The sequence below is a fragment of the Capsicum annuum genome, chromosome 3 (assembly GCF_002878395.1).
Source record: "Capsicum annuum cultivar UCD-10X-F1 chromosome 3, UCD10Xv1.1, whole genome shotgun sequence".
Classification (NCBI taxonomy): domain Eukaryota; kingdom Viridiplantae; phylum Streptophyta; class Magnoliopsida; order Solanales; family Solanaceae; genus Capsicum; species Capsicum annuum.
In genome coordinates, this window is record NC_061113.1 from 262,518,526 (window position 1) to 262,536,067 (window position 17,542).

At 34.2% G+C, this 17,542-nt stretch overlaps 2 protein-coding genes and 1 pseudogene across 4 annotated transcripts; all 3 read right to left on the reverse strand.

The window, feature by feature from the left end:
- Positions 1–2,438: 2,438 nt before the first annotated feature.
- LOC107862081 lies at positions 2,439–8,557 on the reverse strand. 3 transcript variants are annotated; one of them, XR_007053944.1, is made up of 2 exons: positions 7,811–8,557; positions 2,439–2,697 (listed from the first exon to the last, which is right to left on the reverse strand). XR_007053944.1 is itself a non-coding variant. In XM_047409961.1 (2 exons), exon 2 carries the CDS (start codon positions 5,501–5,503, stop codon positions 4,658–4,660), a length of 846 nt encoding a protein of 281 aa, XP_047265917.1. In that variant the 5' UTR covers positions 5,504–6,494; positions 7,811–8,515; the 3' UTR covers positions 3,618–4,657. The 3 variants fall into 3 exon arrangements, 1 of the variants encoding a protein (XP_047265917.1); XR_007053943.1 differs by lacking the exon at positions 2,439–2,697 and adding an exon at positions 2,842–3,570; XM_047409961.1 differs by lacking the exon at positions 2,439–2,697 and adding an exon at positions 3,618–6,494 and having other exon boundaries at positions 7,811–8,515.
- Positions 8,558–9,282: 725 nt separating this feature from the next.
- On the reverse strand, positions 9,283–11,132 carry LOC107864757 (annotated as a pseudogene).
- Positions 11,133–15,689: 4,557 nt separating this feature from the next.
- Positions 15,690–17,433, reverse strand: LOC107865861 (F-box protein At3g07870-like). Its single transcript, XM_016712055.2, has one exon. The coding sequence runs from the start codon at positions 17,288–17,290 to the stop codon at positions 16,103–16,105; it is 1,188 nt and encodes a 395-aa protein (XP_016567541.1). The 5' UTR covers positions 17,291–17,433; the 3' UTR covers positions 15,690–16,102.
- Between the last annotated feature and the right edge of the window lie 109 nt (positions 17,434–17,542).

Here is a 17,542-nt window from a genome sequence, read left to right on the forward strand (position 1 = left end):
ATGTCAAACTGCAGGTTGACAATGAATGTACATGTGATCATCTTATTGATGCGTCTTTTCAACATATCACATGATAGGTGAACAGACCCATATTCACCTTTTATATTTTTCAGATTTAAGGAATTCAATCCCAACATTAGTTGGTCCAACCAACTTATCATGAGAACAAGTGAAATAAACAATTCTAGAAGAATCTTCTAGTTTTTCAATACATGTCTAATATTCAATGTGCACATCTTCGAGATGTTACAATCGTTCATATCAATTTATGAACTTTTATTCTAGTAAACTCCAAGTTTACCATGACATGTACTTTTTTCTTTAGTAAATTTCAGATTTATTATTACATGAATAAATTTTAGATTTACTACTTCCTCATTCGGAGGTAAGTTGCGATACCATCACAATCAAGTGCACGTTTGCATTAATAAGCTTCTCATTCCCCAAGAATGAAATATAATCATGCATTAAACGTATCAAATTATGATAGCTACTACAAAAGCAAATTGAGGCATACATATGATTTATTGCTACCACATTCAATTCAGGGAATAGAGCATATCAATGGGATATATTTCATGACTTTTCATCAAATGCCCATTATTTTGCCTTAGCCATCACAATATCATCAATATGGTGTATTGAGATTCAAACTCAATATTTGATCCATATAAAGGCGTCTTAGGCATGAATTGATGGGACCTGAACCCAACATATTATTATCCTTTTTGATAATATTGTTGTTGAGGAATAAATTTAGAATATAAATTATTTCAAACCAATTATTTTTCCTCAAATCCAATAATAATTATATTAGTAGTAGCAAAAGAAAGATAACATAAAGAATTACTAACCTTTCAGATTTATAATCTCACCTCAGTTGGTTAGAGCATCGTGCTGATAACGTGTTATAAACTAATAAAGAAGAATCTCATCTTGTTTGGCAGATAGTCTCGTGCTGATAACGTGTTATAAACTAATAAATAATAAAGAAGAAGAGAGAGATTAATTCTTATTTCTCTTGAGGTCTCTTGATGGGGTGAATTACAATGAAGCAAAACTTCTAACTAACTTTGGGTTTGTAACTTTTCCATAAATAGACATACATAATATATGGTAAAGTAGGTATTCACTATATATGGTAAAGTAGACATTGACTATATATATATATATATATATAAATATATATATATATGGTGAATTACTCTCTCTATTCTATCTTCTTCTTTATTCTTTATTAGTTTATAACAATAACTGTTTCAAAAAAAAAAAATAAGAAACTCCAATTTGCTACTACGAAAAACTTATTTAAACAATAGGAAACTCTAATTCTGACAACTCCAAATAAAAAATAAGATTCTAATATTCTCTCGTGCCGATCGATTTCTTTAGCAGTCGAGGGAAGAAAAAAAGTTAGTGGTTTCTTTTGCAGTTGAGGTTTTGAATCTTAGAGTTTTTTTGAAATGGTTTCTCTGGTAGTGATGGATAATTGTTATAGCTTCATTTTTAATCTGTGTCAACTATGCTCAATCTTAAGAATTTTTAATGAAGAATTGGTTTTTGAACAGTGAGAAATTCATAGAATTGATAGCTTAGCTTTTCTTAGTATTTTTGTTTTTTCCTTTTCGTAATTTTAAAGTTTCGAGGCTTGATAATTGAAAATTTTTTCTCTTCTCCGGCCAGTCTCTTCAATTGCAGTCTATGATTCTTTATCAAGTAGTCGATTTAACTTGAGCCACGATGTTTCCCACATCAATGTAGAGGTTCTTTAGATCCAATTTTGGAAGTCTCTACCTTTGCATGTCAGCTCAGACTCACGAAGTTGAGGTATCGAATATCTTTGTTTCTTTTCTATTTATTTTTTGTGGATATGTAGTCAAGGGAGTGGTGATTTTATTTTCTTAAGATGCTGAACATTTTTTTGGTAGATAGACTCGTAATCATTCATGTTTCACTCTGTTTAGTTTAATTTTTGTCAACTTGATTTGGAACATTTTAAAACAATTATCATCGATTATTTTGCAGAAATTGATTCGATAATGAAAAATTATGATGGGCGGCTTTATGGTTTTGCTTTTGAAAGCTTATTCTGGAATTAGATTGCGTTTGGTTTTTGGAATTCTGCTAGAAGTTTTGTATCAAAATGGGTTATTGTTAATGGTTTAAGATTTCAAAAATAGGAACTTCTCTGTTTTTGTGTGTTATGATACAATTCTGATTCTCATGAATTCATTATGTGATAATCTGACGATCGTTGAGTGTTAGCTTGTCAATATGTTATTTCAGTGATTTTAAGGAAGGAGGTACCTAACTGATAGTATTAACCTCCCTCGGTCATTTCTATTTGATAAGAGTTTTAAGGTTTAACTTAATTTGCACCTTGTATGTTTTCATTTTGTGTACTACTCGTAACTTTAGCCTGAAAGCTTAGATCACTGTCAATTTACATCAACTCTTTATCGAATCATATACATTTTTATCACTTCACTTCAGTCTACTACTTGACTATGATAAACTGACGTAGTTCTTCTTTTTATGACAAGCCAAACTTTACAAGCTACATATAACTGCTTGCTAAAGAATTAAAATGACAAAATTCATACTTTTGTCTCAGTTCCCTTGCAAAATCGACCAATAGAATCTCTATAAACAGTTGCTCTTCCTAATCTCTCTCTTAAAATCTTCACTGTCATATACCTGCATCAAAGAAATCCCCTTCATACAATGTTTTATAAATTTGTTTTCCACATTATTGATAGGTTGTGAAGTCTTTTAGTTTGACACGTTGCAGTCTTATTTGCCTTTAGTTAGTTTTTGTTAGTTGTTACTGGTTGCCCCGTCGGTGAATAGGAATATGTTGAAATATTACTAAGTCAAGATCGTGTATGTCCCACGTTTAATAAATAAAGCTAATTTTCTCTTGCCCTTCCTTGAAAAAATGGTCTTATGTGCAAAGATGTTTGCTCTCTGCAGATTTCTAAAGGATTTGCATATATGGACTTTTAACTCTTTAGGAAAAATATGTAATTCAATTAAAAGGAAACTTACGAACTACTTGTGATAAAATACTATAGTAACTGCTCTACTATTAGAAAATTAGGTTTCATCAGAACCCAACTTGTCTTACCACTAATTCTGAGCTTGCATTCGAAGTGAAAAGTCCGCACAACTTAGGTTCTTCAAGACCCAAATAGAAAGATTGGATTTTGTTTCTTCAGCTGACATAGTTTTGCACTTCCCTTCACTTACACCAAGTTGCATTACGATTACGTCTCTGTCAGTAATCATAATTGATCTTTGACATAATCTCACACGCTTTCTTCTTAATAACATCAGGTTACCATGACAAAAGAACAGTACCATGTAGGAAAACCACATATTTTTATCAAGACATTAATTTGTAAATCCTTGTTGCTCGAACTTTTCCGAACCATGCATATAGTGCTTGAGCATGTGGTGGATTTTAGTCCCAGACTGTTGGCCCCAATCTGATTAGTCAAGAGTCTTGTGGCCGAATGCACGCTCTTGTTAGTGCTGCAATAGGTCCTTTTTCCAAGTCTGCATCTAATCCTGTCATGATACATTAGAGTTTTTTCTTCAAGTGAAATACCTCTTTGCAAGTGACTGAATTACATTTTTCTAGTTTGGGTACCAATTCCCAAGTTTTATTCTTGTCTAAAACGTCAGTCTCTTCTTGCGTCGCTCTTTCCCAATGTGGACAGCCCTTTGTTTTTTCATAATTTAATCATTCTTCTGTAGTTAATGCTCCAGTAATGATACAAGATTTACAAGGAACGCACAAACAACACCAAAATCAGTCCACAAGTTGAAAGAACCGTGGACCTTTTTGATGACCACTCTCGGATTCAACAAAAACACAATGTATTGTGGTGTTTAACACCTAAAACCAGCCCATAACAAACTATGTTAACAACATCAAGATGAAGAACAACACACGGGTTACAAGAGAAACAATACACCACACGACTACAAGATTACAACAAAGGAAATGATAGAGAGAGTGGCATACACTACTACAAAGACCAAGAACCTAAGTGTATTCAAGCACAAAGACCCTTGATAAAGATAGTAGAAACACCTACACTATGCGGTGGACACAAGAGAGGACCTCAATCCGTCTAGCACCCAACGATCTAAGCAAACAAACAACAAAAGTGATTCCACACCTAAGTTGTTTCCTAGTTTCAGCCAAGTCTCTATGGAAGAAAGAACTTGCGTTTTTCAAGTGTGTTATACAATCTTCAATATCAAAAAACTAAAGTAAAGTAACCCTAACATGTTTCTTATATAGTGTATTACAAATAAAAGACAAAAAGTCCAAAATGCCCCTTAGAGATTAGGTTCCCCTCTAGTGTGAATTAGTGGTTGTATTGATATGTTTTAAGTCCTTAATTCCACTTCTCTTGCACACACACATGGATGAATTCAATACACATCCTCATAAGTTCATCTACGTGATCGCACTTGTATCATCCTCTCTATCTTGAGAGAAATTTGTCCACAAATTCAAGTAATCATCACCCGCAAGCTCTCCTCTTTGAATTATCTTTTCAATGTTCCTCCCAAGGTTAGAATGTTCAACCAAGGGTTCCATGAGGTCATCAATCTTGCTACTTGGACTTAAATGTTCTTTAACCTACACATAAGAAGAAAGGATGCTAGGTAAAGTGCTAGCATCTTGGTTAGTAGGAAATAAAGGGTCTTTGTGGGCAAACCCCACAATCATAACTCTCGGCTTCTCTTCTTCACCTTCCTCACTCTCGGCTTCTTCTTCCACAACCTCACTAAGCATGATTCTCCTTGCCATATACATAGGCACAACACACTCTCCATCCACCGGCCAAATATCTTCCCCACCTTCATTAATTTCCACCTCAGCCTCAAGCTCTCCATCTTGAGCTTTTTCATCACTCTCATTCGATTCAAGTCCTGCCTCCTCACCAAGGTAATGCAATTTTCCCTCCCTAAGGATTACATTCCTCCGATGTAGGCACTCACTAGCCGTGTGCCCCCACCCTTGACATTTAAAACATTGAAATCCCTTAGGACGAGAAGTAGAATTTGGTTTACCTTCGTTTCTTGGAGGATACTTTTGGGAAGCATTGGTTTCGGTTTGTACAACCTTGTTCTTGGTTTGGTTGCCATTGGATGAATTCTCTTGATGTTGGTGCCACTCCGAGGAAGGTCCTTGGTGATTCTTGGGTTTGGAGGCCGAGAGCTCCCTTTCAATTTCCAAGGCCGCTTGGAAAATGCCATCGATCGTGTCAAACTTATGGAGGGTCATCCGAGAAGCTATGTTGCTATTCAACCCAACTTTGAATCGTATAGTATCATGGCTCACTTGTTCTCCTCTATGGTCAAGATTCAACGTCAATTGTTGAAACTCGTCATAGTATGCCATGACACTTTTGTTTCCTTGCCTTAAGTTGTACTTTTGCAGAAGTTCTTGTTTGTAGCCCTCGGGTAAGTACCTTTGACGCATAAGGTACCTCAATCTAAACCATGGAGGTGGCCGCCCAGCAATCAACACATCACTAAACCTCTTCACCTCTTCACATACTCCCACCAAGTGTTTGCATACCTCTCAAAGTGAGCGATTGCATAACAAATCTTCTTCTCTTCGGTTAGATCATTCACTTGGAATATCCTATCACAAGATGACTCCCAAGCAAGATATGCCTCGGGATCACTCTCACCCTTGAAGATCAAAAGACTAACTTTGATGGAATTGAGGCCAAGCTCTCAGGTTTGGTTACCAACCCTCACTTCTCATCCTAAATCACCTTGCCTATCCCTCTCCTCTTCTTCCCTCAAGTAAGCATCACTATAACCCCAATAACCCCCATGTTGTTACTCCCTACCATAACCCTCAAAACGGTTTGGTAGATTTGGATTAAGTGGATCCGTATTTGGAGGATAGTAAGGTCTTTGGTTCAATGGAGTTTGGATTGGAAAGTGAGGTCTTTGGATAAGTGGAGGGTTTGGGTTTGGTGGCATTTGGGTTCCAAATCCATCATGTTGGACTTGGTGAAGTGGAGGGAGGGTTGCTCTATAATACTCACGGTTTTAGGGAATATTTGGTGGTTGCTCGGTGACTTGTTCATTTGGTGCAAGGCCTTGGGAGTAATAGTTGGAAAAATATTTTGAGGGGTGAAAGGTCGACTCCTTTGACTTTCCACACGTTCTAATCTCTCACTCATTGATGCAACATCCGTATCTAATTTCTCAAGACCCACATTCAACCTAGCCACATCTCGGGGCATAGTTTCAAGGCGAGCCAAAATGAGATTGATGGCATTATTGTTCATTGTTTGAGCATTTGAAGCCTCGAGTTCCATTGTGGTTGTACCGAAAATAACCCTTCAAGTTTCTTCAAACTCAAGCTCAACAATAGTGGATGACTCAAATTACCTCCAATTTAGTTCAAATTCGAACCCTATACTCCTGTAGTGTTATAGAACACAAATCTGACACTAAAAGCACAAGAAAAACACAAAATCAAAAACTCAAGATTTGATCTAGGGTCAAAAACGGGTATAGTATTTTTTATTTTTTTTTGGATTTTTGATTTTGACACTTCTTTTTTGTTGGGATTTTTAATTTCTAAACTCTAATAGTGTTAGAGAACAAGGATCTAACACTAGAAACACACAAAAATCAAGTTTTTTATGAAAAATTCAAATAATGTGAACAGTAACTTTTTTCTTTTTTTTTTTTTCTTCTTTTTCACTTTTTCTTTTATTTTCAAGATCACAATCCCAAGATTGATTTTGTTGGAACAAAATCAAACTTTGCTTTGATACCAAATGATACAAGATCTACAAGGAACACACAAACAACACCAAAATCAGTCCATAAGTTGAAAGAACCGTGGACCCTTTTGATGATCACTCTCGGATTCAACAAAAACACAATGTATTGTGGTGTTTAACACCTAAAAACAGCCCACAACAAACTATGTTAACAACAGCAAGATGAAGAACAACACACGGGTTACAAGAGAAATAATACACCACACGGCTACAAGATTACAACAAAGGAAATGATAGAGAGTGTGACATACACTACTACAAAGACCAAGAACCTAAGTGTATTCAAGCACAAAGACCCTTGATAAAAATAGTAGAAACACCTACACTATGCGGTGGACACAAGAGAGGACCTCAATCCGTCGAGCATCCAACGATCCAAGCAAACAAACAACAAAAGTGATTCCACACCTAAGTTATTTCCTAGTTTCAGCTAAGTCTCTATGGAAGAGAGAACTTGTGTTTTTCAAGTGTGTTTTTCAATATCAAAAAATTAAGTAAAGTAACTCTAAAATGTTTCTTATATAGTGTATTACAAATAGAAGGCAAAAGGTCCAAAATGCCCCTTAGAGATTAGGTGCCCCTCTAGTGTGAATTAATGACTGTTTTAATATGTTTTAAGCCCTTAATTCCACTTCTCTTGCACACACACATGGACGAATTCAATAAACATCCTCATAAGTTTATCTACGTGATCGCAGTTGTATCAAGTAAAGAAACACAAGGTCACAGAATAACTTTTAAATTTGTCGTCATAATCTTTGAGGTAGTCCGATTGCTTTTTCTCCCTTGTTGACCTTCTCGTTGCTTGTTGTTATCAATAAATCTTAGAAACTTTGAGTGGTAAGATGTGGATAAAAATAAAAGATTCACCATCGTTAGTATCTCTAAGAAGGAAGAGATAGTGTCTGCCTAAGAGGAATATATATATAGTAGGAAATAAACATAAACAGTGGATTTCATAGGAGGACAAGCCTTACCCTCACGTACGTAAGAACTATTTAGCTCAAAGGGTGCATAGCTCTGGGGATTTAGGAGCGCCAATAGCAACATGTATCTCTTCGTTCATCCATCGAGAATTAAAAGATCTGAAATCAAATTGTATGCACACAACAAATTCTTCATTAGAATCACATGCGAATACAAATAATTTAATTTTTTCACAAGTAAATCAATTGACATAAAAAATCTCAAACGTCAATGAACAAAAATCAAACACACTGGATGATTTGCGAAGGACATTAATAGCCGAATTCAAATATATTTAGCAAAAACAACATAAACAATTAGTTAAACTAAAATAAATTCAGCAAGAACCAATATAAACAGTTATTGAAGCTATACATCTTTATACTATTATTAAATATTTTAAGTCATAGATACTGACTACACTTTATTTGAGGAGTTGTTGTATTTATACTGACTACTAAAGAGGGAAAAACACAATATTTATGAACTTAGGAGCCTTGGAACCGACCTTTCTTGTTGAGAAAAGTGATTGTACCCATAAAACCTTATCTATATATAGGAATTTGATTTTGAGTGAAAAACTTTTTTTTCTTCTGAATTTAAGGTACGCCATAAAACCTTACCATAACTTAAGGAATTTAACTTTGAATAATTTTTTTTTTTGTATTTTCAATTTATTTGTTCAGCCGACAATGGAGGAATTTGGTTTTGAATAGAAAATCTTATTTTTGTTCCAATTTATTGTTTAGGCGATAATCTTTTTTTCATATATTGTTTAGGAGTCCTTAATTTAATAAAATAATAATTAAAAGAAAAAGATGAAAAAACGATTTTGTATATTGCAAAATCTTTTAATGAATAGCAAAAAGTTTAATTCACTTTTATATTTTTAATATAAATATATATATATATATATATATATATATAATTATATTATATAAATATATAAATTATATAGATTATAGATAAATAAACTTTTCCAAAAATAAAAACTAATAAAAGTTAAAGAACGACAGTTCCTATTGGAACTTTAGGAAAACTTTATTTGGAACTTTAGAAAAACATTTTTTGAAACTCTCAGAACATAGAAAATATTTTTAAAAACAAAATTGATATAGTCTTCCTACAATTTTGGACTTCTATGCATAATTTTCGTGGAAAGTTAATCATTATTTTAAATTATTTTTCTCTTAAATAATCAATCTATTATTGTTATGAGGAAAGTTAGAGCAATGGAACTTTGTCTCACAAATTAAATAGGAGACAAAGTTAGAAAAAAAGTTAAAGCTGAAATAATTTATTTTTGAGATTTTAATTGGAAGAAAAAAGTAAAAAGATGATTTAATCTAAAACAGAGTATTTTAATGAAGAGCAGAAAGTTCAAATTATTTTTCTAATAAGTATTGATATAGATTATAAATTATAGATAGATTATAGATCCAGATATAGATTTGATTATTTACGGATCAAGGAAGAATACAAATTCATAACATTAGGTAATTCTATTTGGAAGATATGATGATCAACACCTGACCAAATTTCTTTTAATCCAAAGCAAAGAATTGAATAATGCTAACAATATACCTAGCACAATACATGCATTTGACAATCTAAAACAGATTCACAACCTCTTCTTCAAAACTCTTGAGCGAGAAGGAGCTCCATATATGGGCAGATGTCAAAAAGTTTCCTTCACATACATCAAGCTTTTTCAAAGTTCTCTTCACAGGATGATGCAAGAACAAGAAATCATCACGCCACAAGAACAACGTCTCTCCATCCTCCAAAACATGCAACGGATTAATCATTTCATAGCACAACCAATCGTTGCATCTGGGAACTGTGTTTATGACAATCTCTTTAATCCATGAACTAGGTACTCCGTATTCTTTCATCACCCGTACCTCAAAATTACTCTCTGTGTTATTGTCCCCACACACATAGACAATGCCCAAAAACTCCCAAACTTCGTAAATTTGGACAATTTTCCTGACTGAACCCGGGAGCCGTGGGGAATGATTCAAACAACTCATTCACCAAATCAAACGAACATATTAACTCATTTCCATTAGCATCAGAAACCAACCAATGAAGCTTTCCATAGAGATTCACCCCGGATGCCCTGCATCCAAAACAGAACACAACATGTCTCCAATACCCTTTCCCAATTGTGTAAACTTGAGCCTCAGACTTGTAATAACGAGAATTATTAGTATCATCACGAATTTCTTCCTGGTAAATTCTAACCACTTTGTACTCAAACCTAACAGGATCAAAACCGAAACCACAAGTGACTAAATTTGGCCACTTTCGTACCCCTTGTGCCTCTGGAAGGATGATATGTTCTCTAGATCTTGGGTTGAGGATGTTAATACTATCAACATCACTATAGAAGTAATTGAAACAAACGAAACCATGTACCGATCCAACGAGGAAAAATGGATAAACGGGAAAGTGAAGTAGCAGATCAAGGTCAACATTTGGATCATGGCAAATTTCATGATCAGAGTTATCGACTACGAATTTCAAGAACCTTAAGGTGTTGGTCCGAGAACCTGTCCTAGTAGTGCCGAATTGGTTGATGATGAAACTGGCTGGAGATGTTGATTCTGATAGTTTTGAAAATTCAGAATCTAAGGTTAGCTTTAGAAAATATTTTGAAGACACTTAGGAGGTAATTTAGAGAGAATATCCACCAAGATATGGGATGGAAGATCCACAACGTAGGGATGGCAATGGTGCGCCCGCACCGCACCTCACCGCATCATATTTAAACCCACATAATCCCGCCCCACATTCATACCTGCGCATAAGCGCACCGCCCCATGTATTTTTATTTTTTTTTTATGAAAAATTTGTAACTCCGTTGAAAATCATAATATTTTTAAATCTACAATTAGGAAATAATAATTAATTTTTATTATATCACTTTTCACTAAAAAATTATCAAAAAGTATAACATGTACAACTAATGATCAAATATCATATTTTTATTCAAATGAATAGAGATGTTAAAAAAACTACTATTTTGTAGTCTTATGCATGTCGTTTTAAGTATTATAAAATTTAAGTAAAGAACACATATAATTTTAGATATATTCACGAGAATAATACTAATTTTTAGTTTTTTTTTAATTTAAATCCACATATACCCGCAACCCGCACCGCACAGCACCGTTTAAAAAAAAGCTTACTTTAACCCGCCCCGCACCCGCACCACACCACATAACTTAAAACCCACACCTCCCCTCACATCTTAAAACCCACACCATCTCACACTCACACCGCACCATTGTCATCCCAATCCACAAGGGATGCAGCTTCATCATTCATTTTTTACAACTGTATGAATATATTAGCTACTGATATTTTGCGCTTTATAGCGGTTATTATTATTGTAACAAGTGGCTTACAGCCTGTTTAGATGGTGGTTTGTCATGATTTCATAATGTATGGTATAGTGTAATATGGTATGGTATAGTATGGTATGGTACAGTACCATGTTTGGATGGACTGTATCGTTCACTGCGGTTTAATAATAGATTTTTTATTTGGTTTGATGGTATGGTACGGTTTGGTAACAGATAAATTTACTAAAATGCCCCTAATTGTAATACATTTGGGATATCAACTCTTTTATCCATATCAGTGCTAGCATAACCAGTTGTCCTTTCTTTCTCGATGCTTCTCATAGCCACCCGATAATCCTTTTAAGACGCCAAATTCACAAGGGTATTTGCTAAACAAAGTTTTGAGGAACGCAAACTAATGCAATCGGGAAGTACTTCCCAATCAATAAAACAATTGGTATACATGTATGTATCTTAGAGTTCAAAAATCACTTCACTTCCCATGTATATGCTTTTTGTGCATTCACTCAGTTTCCCGCCATTTCAATTTTCAATTTTTTTTTTGATCGAATTGAGTTTTTATTGGCATTAAAAACTACTACTACTAAATAACTGTGATCATTTTTCTCACTCTTTGAATTTTAATATTGCTAACAGGAAGTCTTGCAATCTTCGATCTTGTTAACAAATGTGTAGTCTTAGCATGTATTTTGTTGATAAGGATAAAATAGGATTAAAGAAAATTATATAAGGGTATAGTTGGAAAAGAAAAATAAAAACCATGGCACAACACCAATTTGATGGTTCAATAAATTGCTTTATTCCATGATTATCAAACCATGAAATAGTAACATACCATACCACCATTTTTAGAAAATCATGGAAACAAACATGATTCCCATGGTAACCATACCATACCATGAGAAACCACCATCCAAACAGGTTGTTAGGGGTGGGAAGTTGTTTCCAGAAGACACTCGGTATGTGGTCAAATTTCAGTCATTTTTGAGTACTCCCTTCTATCAATAATATTTATTTAGTGTTAGATTTGACACATATCTTAAAGAAATAAAAAATAGTGGGAATAATTTTATTATATGACCCATTGAATATAAGAAATTATTTAATAGTTTTATCAAAATCATTTTTTAATAAAATATATAAGTAAAAGATGGACGAAGTAAGTAATTATTATTGTAATATATTTCCTAAGTAATTATTATTGTAATATATTTCCTGTATTTTAACTTGCTTGTCTTACTTTATATTTTAATTTGTTTTAAAAAAGATTGCCTTTTGCCTTTTCAAGTAATTCTTTAATTTCACCTTCTACATGACATGTTTAAGTTCGTAGAATTGAAATACATCTTAAAATATTTTACATTCCTAAATTTTATGTCAAATTAAAATTATACCCAATGGAGAAATTGTTGAGTTTGTCAACACGTATGGAGGAATATTCCACACTAGATCTTATCTATGAACTTGTGCAACACGCAATTTTTTTTACATGAATTTGGCATTGAATATCGAAGGTGAAGTTATTAGCAATTACATATGCTTGGCAACATGACAAGAGTCAAGGAGCAAACATATTTGAAATAGTAAGACTTCAAATTTGACGTCTTTTGACTATATATCGATCAAAAGTATTAGCAACTTAACAAGCAAAACTCATTCATTACCTCCTAGCAAAGCTTAGTATGTGTGCCCAGTGGGTTTCAGTGGCCGGGATTAATCTCTTTTCAATCGATCAAGTAACCTGATTAGAATACTCATGGCTACATAGGACGAATATGCATGTGTGCCCGTTTAAATAAATCATATATTTGTATGTGTGCTCGTTTACTTTATATATGTATGGGTAAAATAGTTTCGGTAAGGATTGGGTCAACTCAGGCCGAACATTACGAGCCGGCACATGATGGCATCATCTCGAGAACGATGCCGGTAAATAGAGACGTCTTTTTGCCAAACAGAGTAGCCCAAGTCCATCAACTATGGTATCTGCGTATAAAGGATAGACAAAAGGACGATGTGTCAGATTATTCAGGTACGCAGGCGAGGCTGAATCGCAACAGACACACAATACTGGGTTGACATCCTTTAACAACTCAATGACAAGTGGGCAGTGGCTATGGTCATGGTACTAAAGGTTCAAAAATAACACTATCTCATCCTATAAATAGTCACACTCTCCCCCTCCGTAAAGGATCCGAATTTCTGATTTTCTCTATCCTAAAGCAACAAAATCTTTAGCTTTCCTTTTAAGCATTCTCTATTTGCCTCGACTGTTTTACTATTTTCTTGTTATTCCACTGTCACTACCATCGTTTGGTGCATTTTATTATTAAAACAAATTAAAACAAATTAAAGTGCATGACATTAGTAAATATAAAGTAGAAAAAGTGGTGTCATTATTCTTGTAACTCACCATCTTTTTGAGTTAGCGGGTATAAATTGTGATAAAGATGATCATTAGTTCTTGTAACTCTCATGACTATTAGTTCTTGTAACTTATATGGTTATTAGTTGCATGTAACTCTTGTAACATTTGTAACCTATAGACCATTCATGTACTCACTTTACTATATCATATTCTTCCTATTCAATACAAGAATGAATACCTCACCTATAAATAGAGGTGATCTTGCATGTTATTGTATGTACAAGAAAATATGTTAAGTGTGAAAAAGATTATAGTGTGTAGTAGTGAAAGAGAGAGTTGAGACAAAGAAAGAAATTCTAAGTCTACAACTATATTTACTATTCAAAAGAGAGTTATTATATTAGTGAAAGAAAGAGTTGCAACAAAGAAAATATTCTAAGTTTTTAACTATATTCACTATACAAAGAGAGTAAATATATGTTGAAGGAAGGTGCTCTTATAGTGGAGTTTTGGACTCTTCAACTAATATGGAGTTGTTTGAGTTGTACATTGTTGATGGCCGTTGTATCCTGGAGGGGACAAGTCAAGAGATATACTGCTGGATCGATGTAGATTATGCCGCAATAATTTTGAATCTCCTTAAAGAAAACGAGATATCCGCGCCTCAGCCAAGAAGAAGATTATTTTATTTTCTTCACTTTTGTTCATTTTATTTTCAACTGTAATCATTTATTGTAATTATGGTATATTACACCAACACTTAGGACCTCAGTAGAATAATAAAGCGGGGGATACATTACATAGTTGTGAAGCATCAATTGTCTTAGGGGTCGTTTGGTAGAGTGTGTTAATCAAAATAATACATGCATTATTCTTATGTATTATTAATACTCCGTTTGATGAATTTTTTTGTCATTGTATAACTAATGCAAAGCATTAGTTATACACTATATTAGGTAATGGCCTATGTATTATTAATATCAACTCTTTTCTATGTATTAATAATACAAAGCATTGCCCCCAAGGGGGTGGTTGAGTTGGTTTGAGGGGGATTTTTCATAGCGGAAGTCACGGGTTCGATCCACCCCTAATGTCTTCTCAATCAAGCTCGTCGTACGGGGTTTACCTAGTGCGGTTTACATCTCCTTTGTGGTTTGCGAGCTATTGCACAGTGAGGGGTTTACCCAGTGCGCACACAGTGTTCACCACAAAGTGTTCACCCGAAGGGCAAAGGCTGTGGCAGAGGGTGTAGCGGCTGCGGGTTTTCCTGGAGTTCCCAAAAAGAAAAAAAATATAAAGCATTTCAATACATGCGTTATATTATTAAATTACAAATTTACCCTTCAAAATAACTAAATTCTTTTTTCCACCATTTCTCCACATCTTCTTCTTAATCAAACATCTTCTTGTATTCCGATTTCTGTCTCTTTATTCCGATCAAATTTCATCAATTTCAGCTTCAAGTCTTTTGGATATAGAGAATACGTGAAATTGGATTTTCAAAGAAAAGTGAAGTTAGAGAAGAAGTAAAAATTAAATTTTCAAGATTGCATACCTTCCTTAGATTTCTTTCTCAATGAAAATGAACAAATGAATTCATTGGATATTTGGGTATTTGGATATAGCACAATGAAAATGAACAAATGAATTCATTGGATATTTGGATTTTGGATACACCAGCTGTTGGCAAGATCCGCTTCGCCCGGCAACATTCAATGAATTCATTTGTTCATTTTGCATTCACCAACATTCCAAATTGCGTATTAAATGGCTTGGATATTCAATGCAATTTGGTGGATACGAGATCTTGGAATGTTGGTGTATCCAAGTCATTCAATGAACAAATGAATTCATCAGATATTCTCAGTGAAGCTTGCCAGTGCATACGAGGAATTTAAAAGTAATGGTGTTCTTAGTGAAGCTTGCCAGTGTATACGAGGAATTTGAAAGTAGAGATGTTCTCAGTGAAGCTTGCCAATGCATACGATTTCTTACAGTAGTGTATACACAGTAGTATAGAATTGTTGGTGTTTATATATAAAAAGGTTATTTCGGTAAATAAATATTATTTTATAAAAAATATGTAAATATACATTATTTTTAATACATTAAACCAAACAGTGTATAAAAAAAATATCTGCATAACTAATATCAGCATTACTAATACTTGCATTAATAATACAATCATTACTAATACACCTTATTTAGTATTATTCTTATACACTCTACCAAACGACCCCTTAGGGTATTCAAATAACTTGTTTATGAACTATGATTTGCTCATCGTAAGAGTAGAGGGAGTTTTGATAGTTTTCTCAAATTGTCGGACCTTTATATTTGTGAGGAAAAAATACAAATTAGAAAATTCAAATTGCATGTGTTCTAAGAGAAATTTCAACTTTAACTCTACATGATTTCAAATCATTGATATCTGAAATCATGTCCAAACGGCACCTTGGTACTGGTTAGCCAGACAAACTTACTAACCAAACTTGTTTAATCCGAAGAGAGTCACAAAAATTTAGAAATAAAACAGAATGGTACAATACATGAATCTTGACAATCTAAAAGACATTCACAGTCTCTGCTCCAAAATTCTTGAGAGAGAAGGAAGTTGATATATGGCCACATGCTAAGATGTTCTCTGCAAATACATCAAGCTTTTTCGAAATTTTCTTCACAGGGTGGTGCAAGAATAAGGAATCGTCATGCCAGCCATGCGGGTCACGCCACAAGAACAACACCTCTCCATCTTCCAAAACTTTCAACAGATATATCATTTCATTGCACAACCAATCATTGCATCCGGGAGTTATATTTATGACAATCTCTTTAAGCCATGAACTAGTAACTCCGTACTCTTTCATCACCCATACCTCGAAATGACTATTTGCATTATTATCACAAACACATAGACAACGTCCAAAAAGCCCCAAACTTCGCAAATTCCTATAACATTCCACAGTGTAGCCAGGAGCCGTGGGGAATGATTCAAACAACTCATGGTCCAAATCAAACGAACATATTAACTCATCTCCCTCGGCATCAGAAACCAACCAATGAAGCTTTCCGTAGAGATTCACCCCATATGGCCTGCAATCAAAACAGTACATGACATGTCCTGCACTTCTCCAATACCCTTTCCCAATTGTGTAGACCTGACCTTCAGACTTGTAATAACTAGTATCATCATCTAGAACTTCCTGTTGGTAAATTCTAACCACTTTGTATTCAAATGTAACAGGATTGAAACCAAAGCCGTAGTTAACTAAATCGGGCCACTCTCCAAACCCTTGGGCCTCTGGAAGGATGACATATTCTCTAGTTTTCGGATTGAGGATGTAAATACTATCAACATAATCAGGGAAGTAATTTAAACAAAGGAAGCCATGAACTGATCCAATTAGGGAAAATGTACCAGCGGGAAAGTATAGTTGCAGATCAAGGTCAACAACATTTGGATCATGACAAATTTCATGAGTACCCTGATCTTCAGGGTTATCAACAAATTTTAAGTACTTTAAAGTGTTGGTACAAGAAATCCCATCAGATATAGATTGGAAAACAATGATGTTGCTAGATGGAGATGGTGAGTGTAATAAATTTGGAAATTCAGAATGTAAGTATAAATTTTGAAATGTTCTACACACACTTTTGACATATAAAACTGTGGGAGGAGGTAATCTTGAGAAAATGTCCAGCAAGATTGGGGATGGAAGATCCACCAGAGATGTTGCTTCATTAGTACTCATTTCTTACACCTCTTTGGTACTTAGGATTTCCTAGCTATTCTTTTCTTTATATCAAAAGGCTTGATGGGGTTTAGTAATTTCCAGATGACATACATTTCTCTGGTCAAATTCATAAGAACAGTATATAAATGCTTTTACAACTTTCACTGTGCTTGCTGAATTGTTCAACACGTTTGGAGGAATATATTGTAATCCTCTTATATTATTAGAGGCAGTTGAAGCAGTAGCCACGAGCTTCCCGTCGTCCACCTT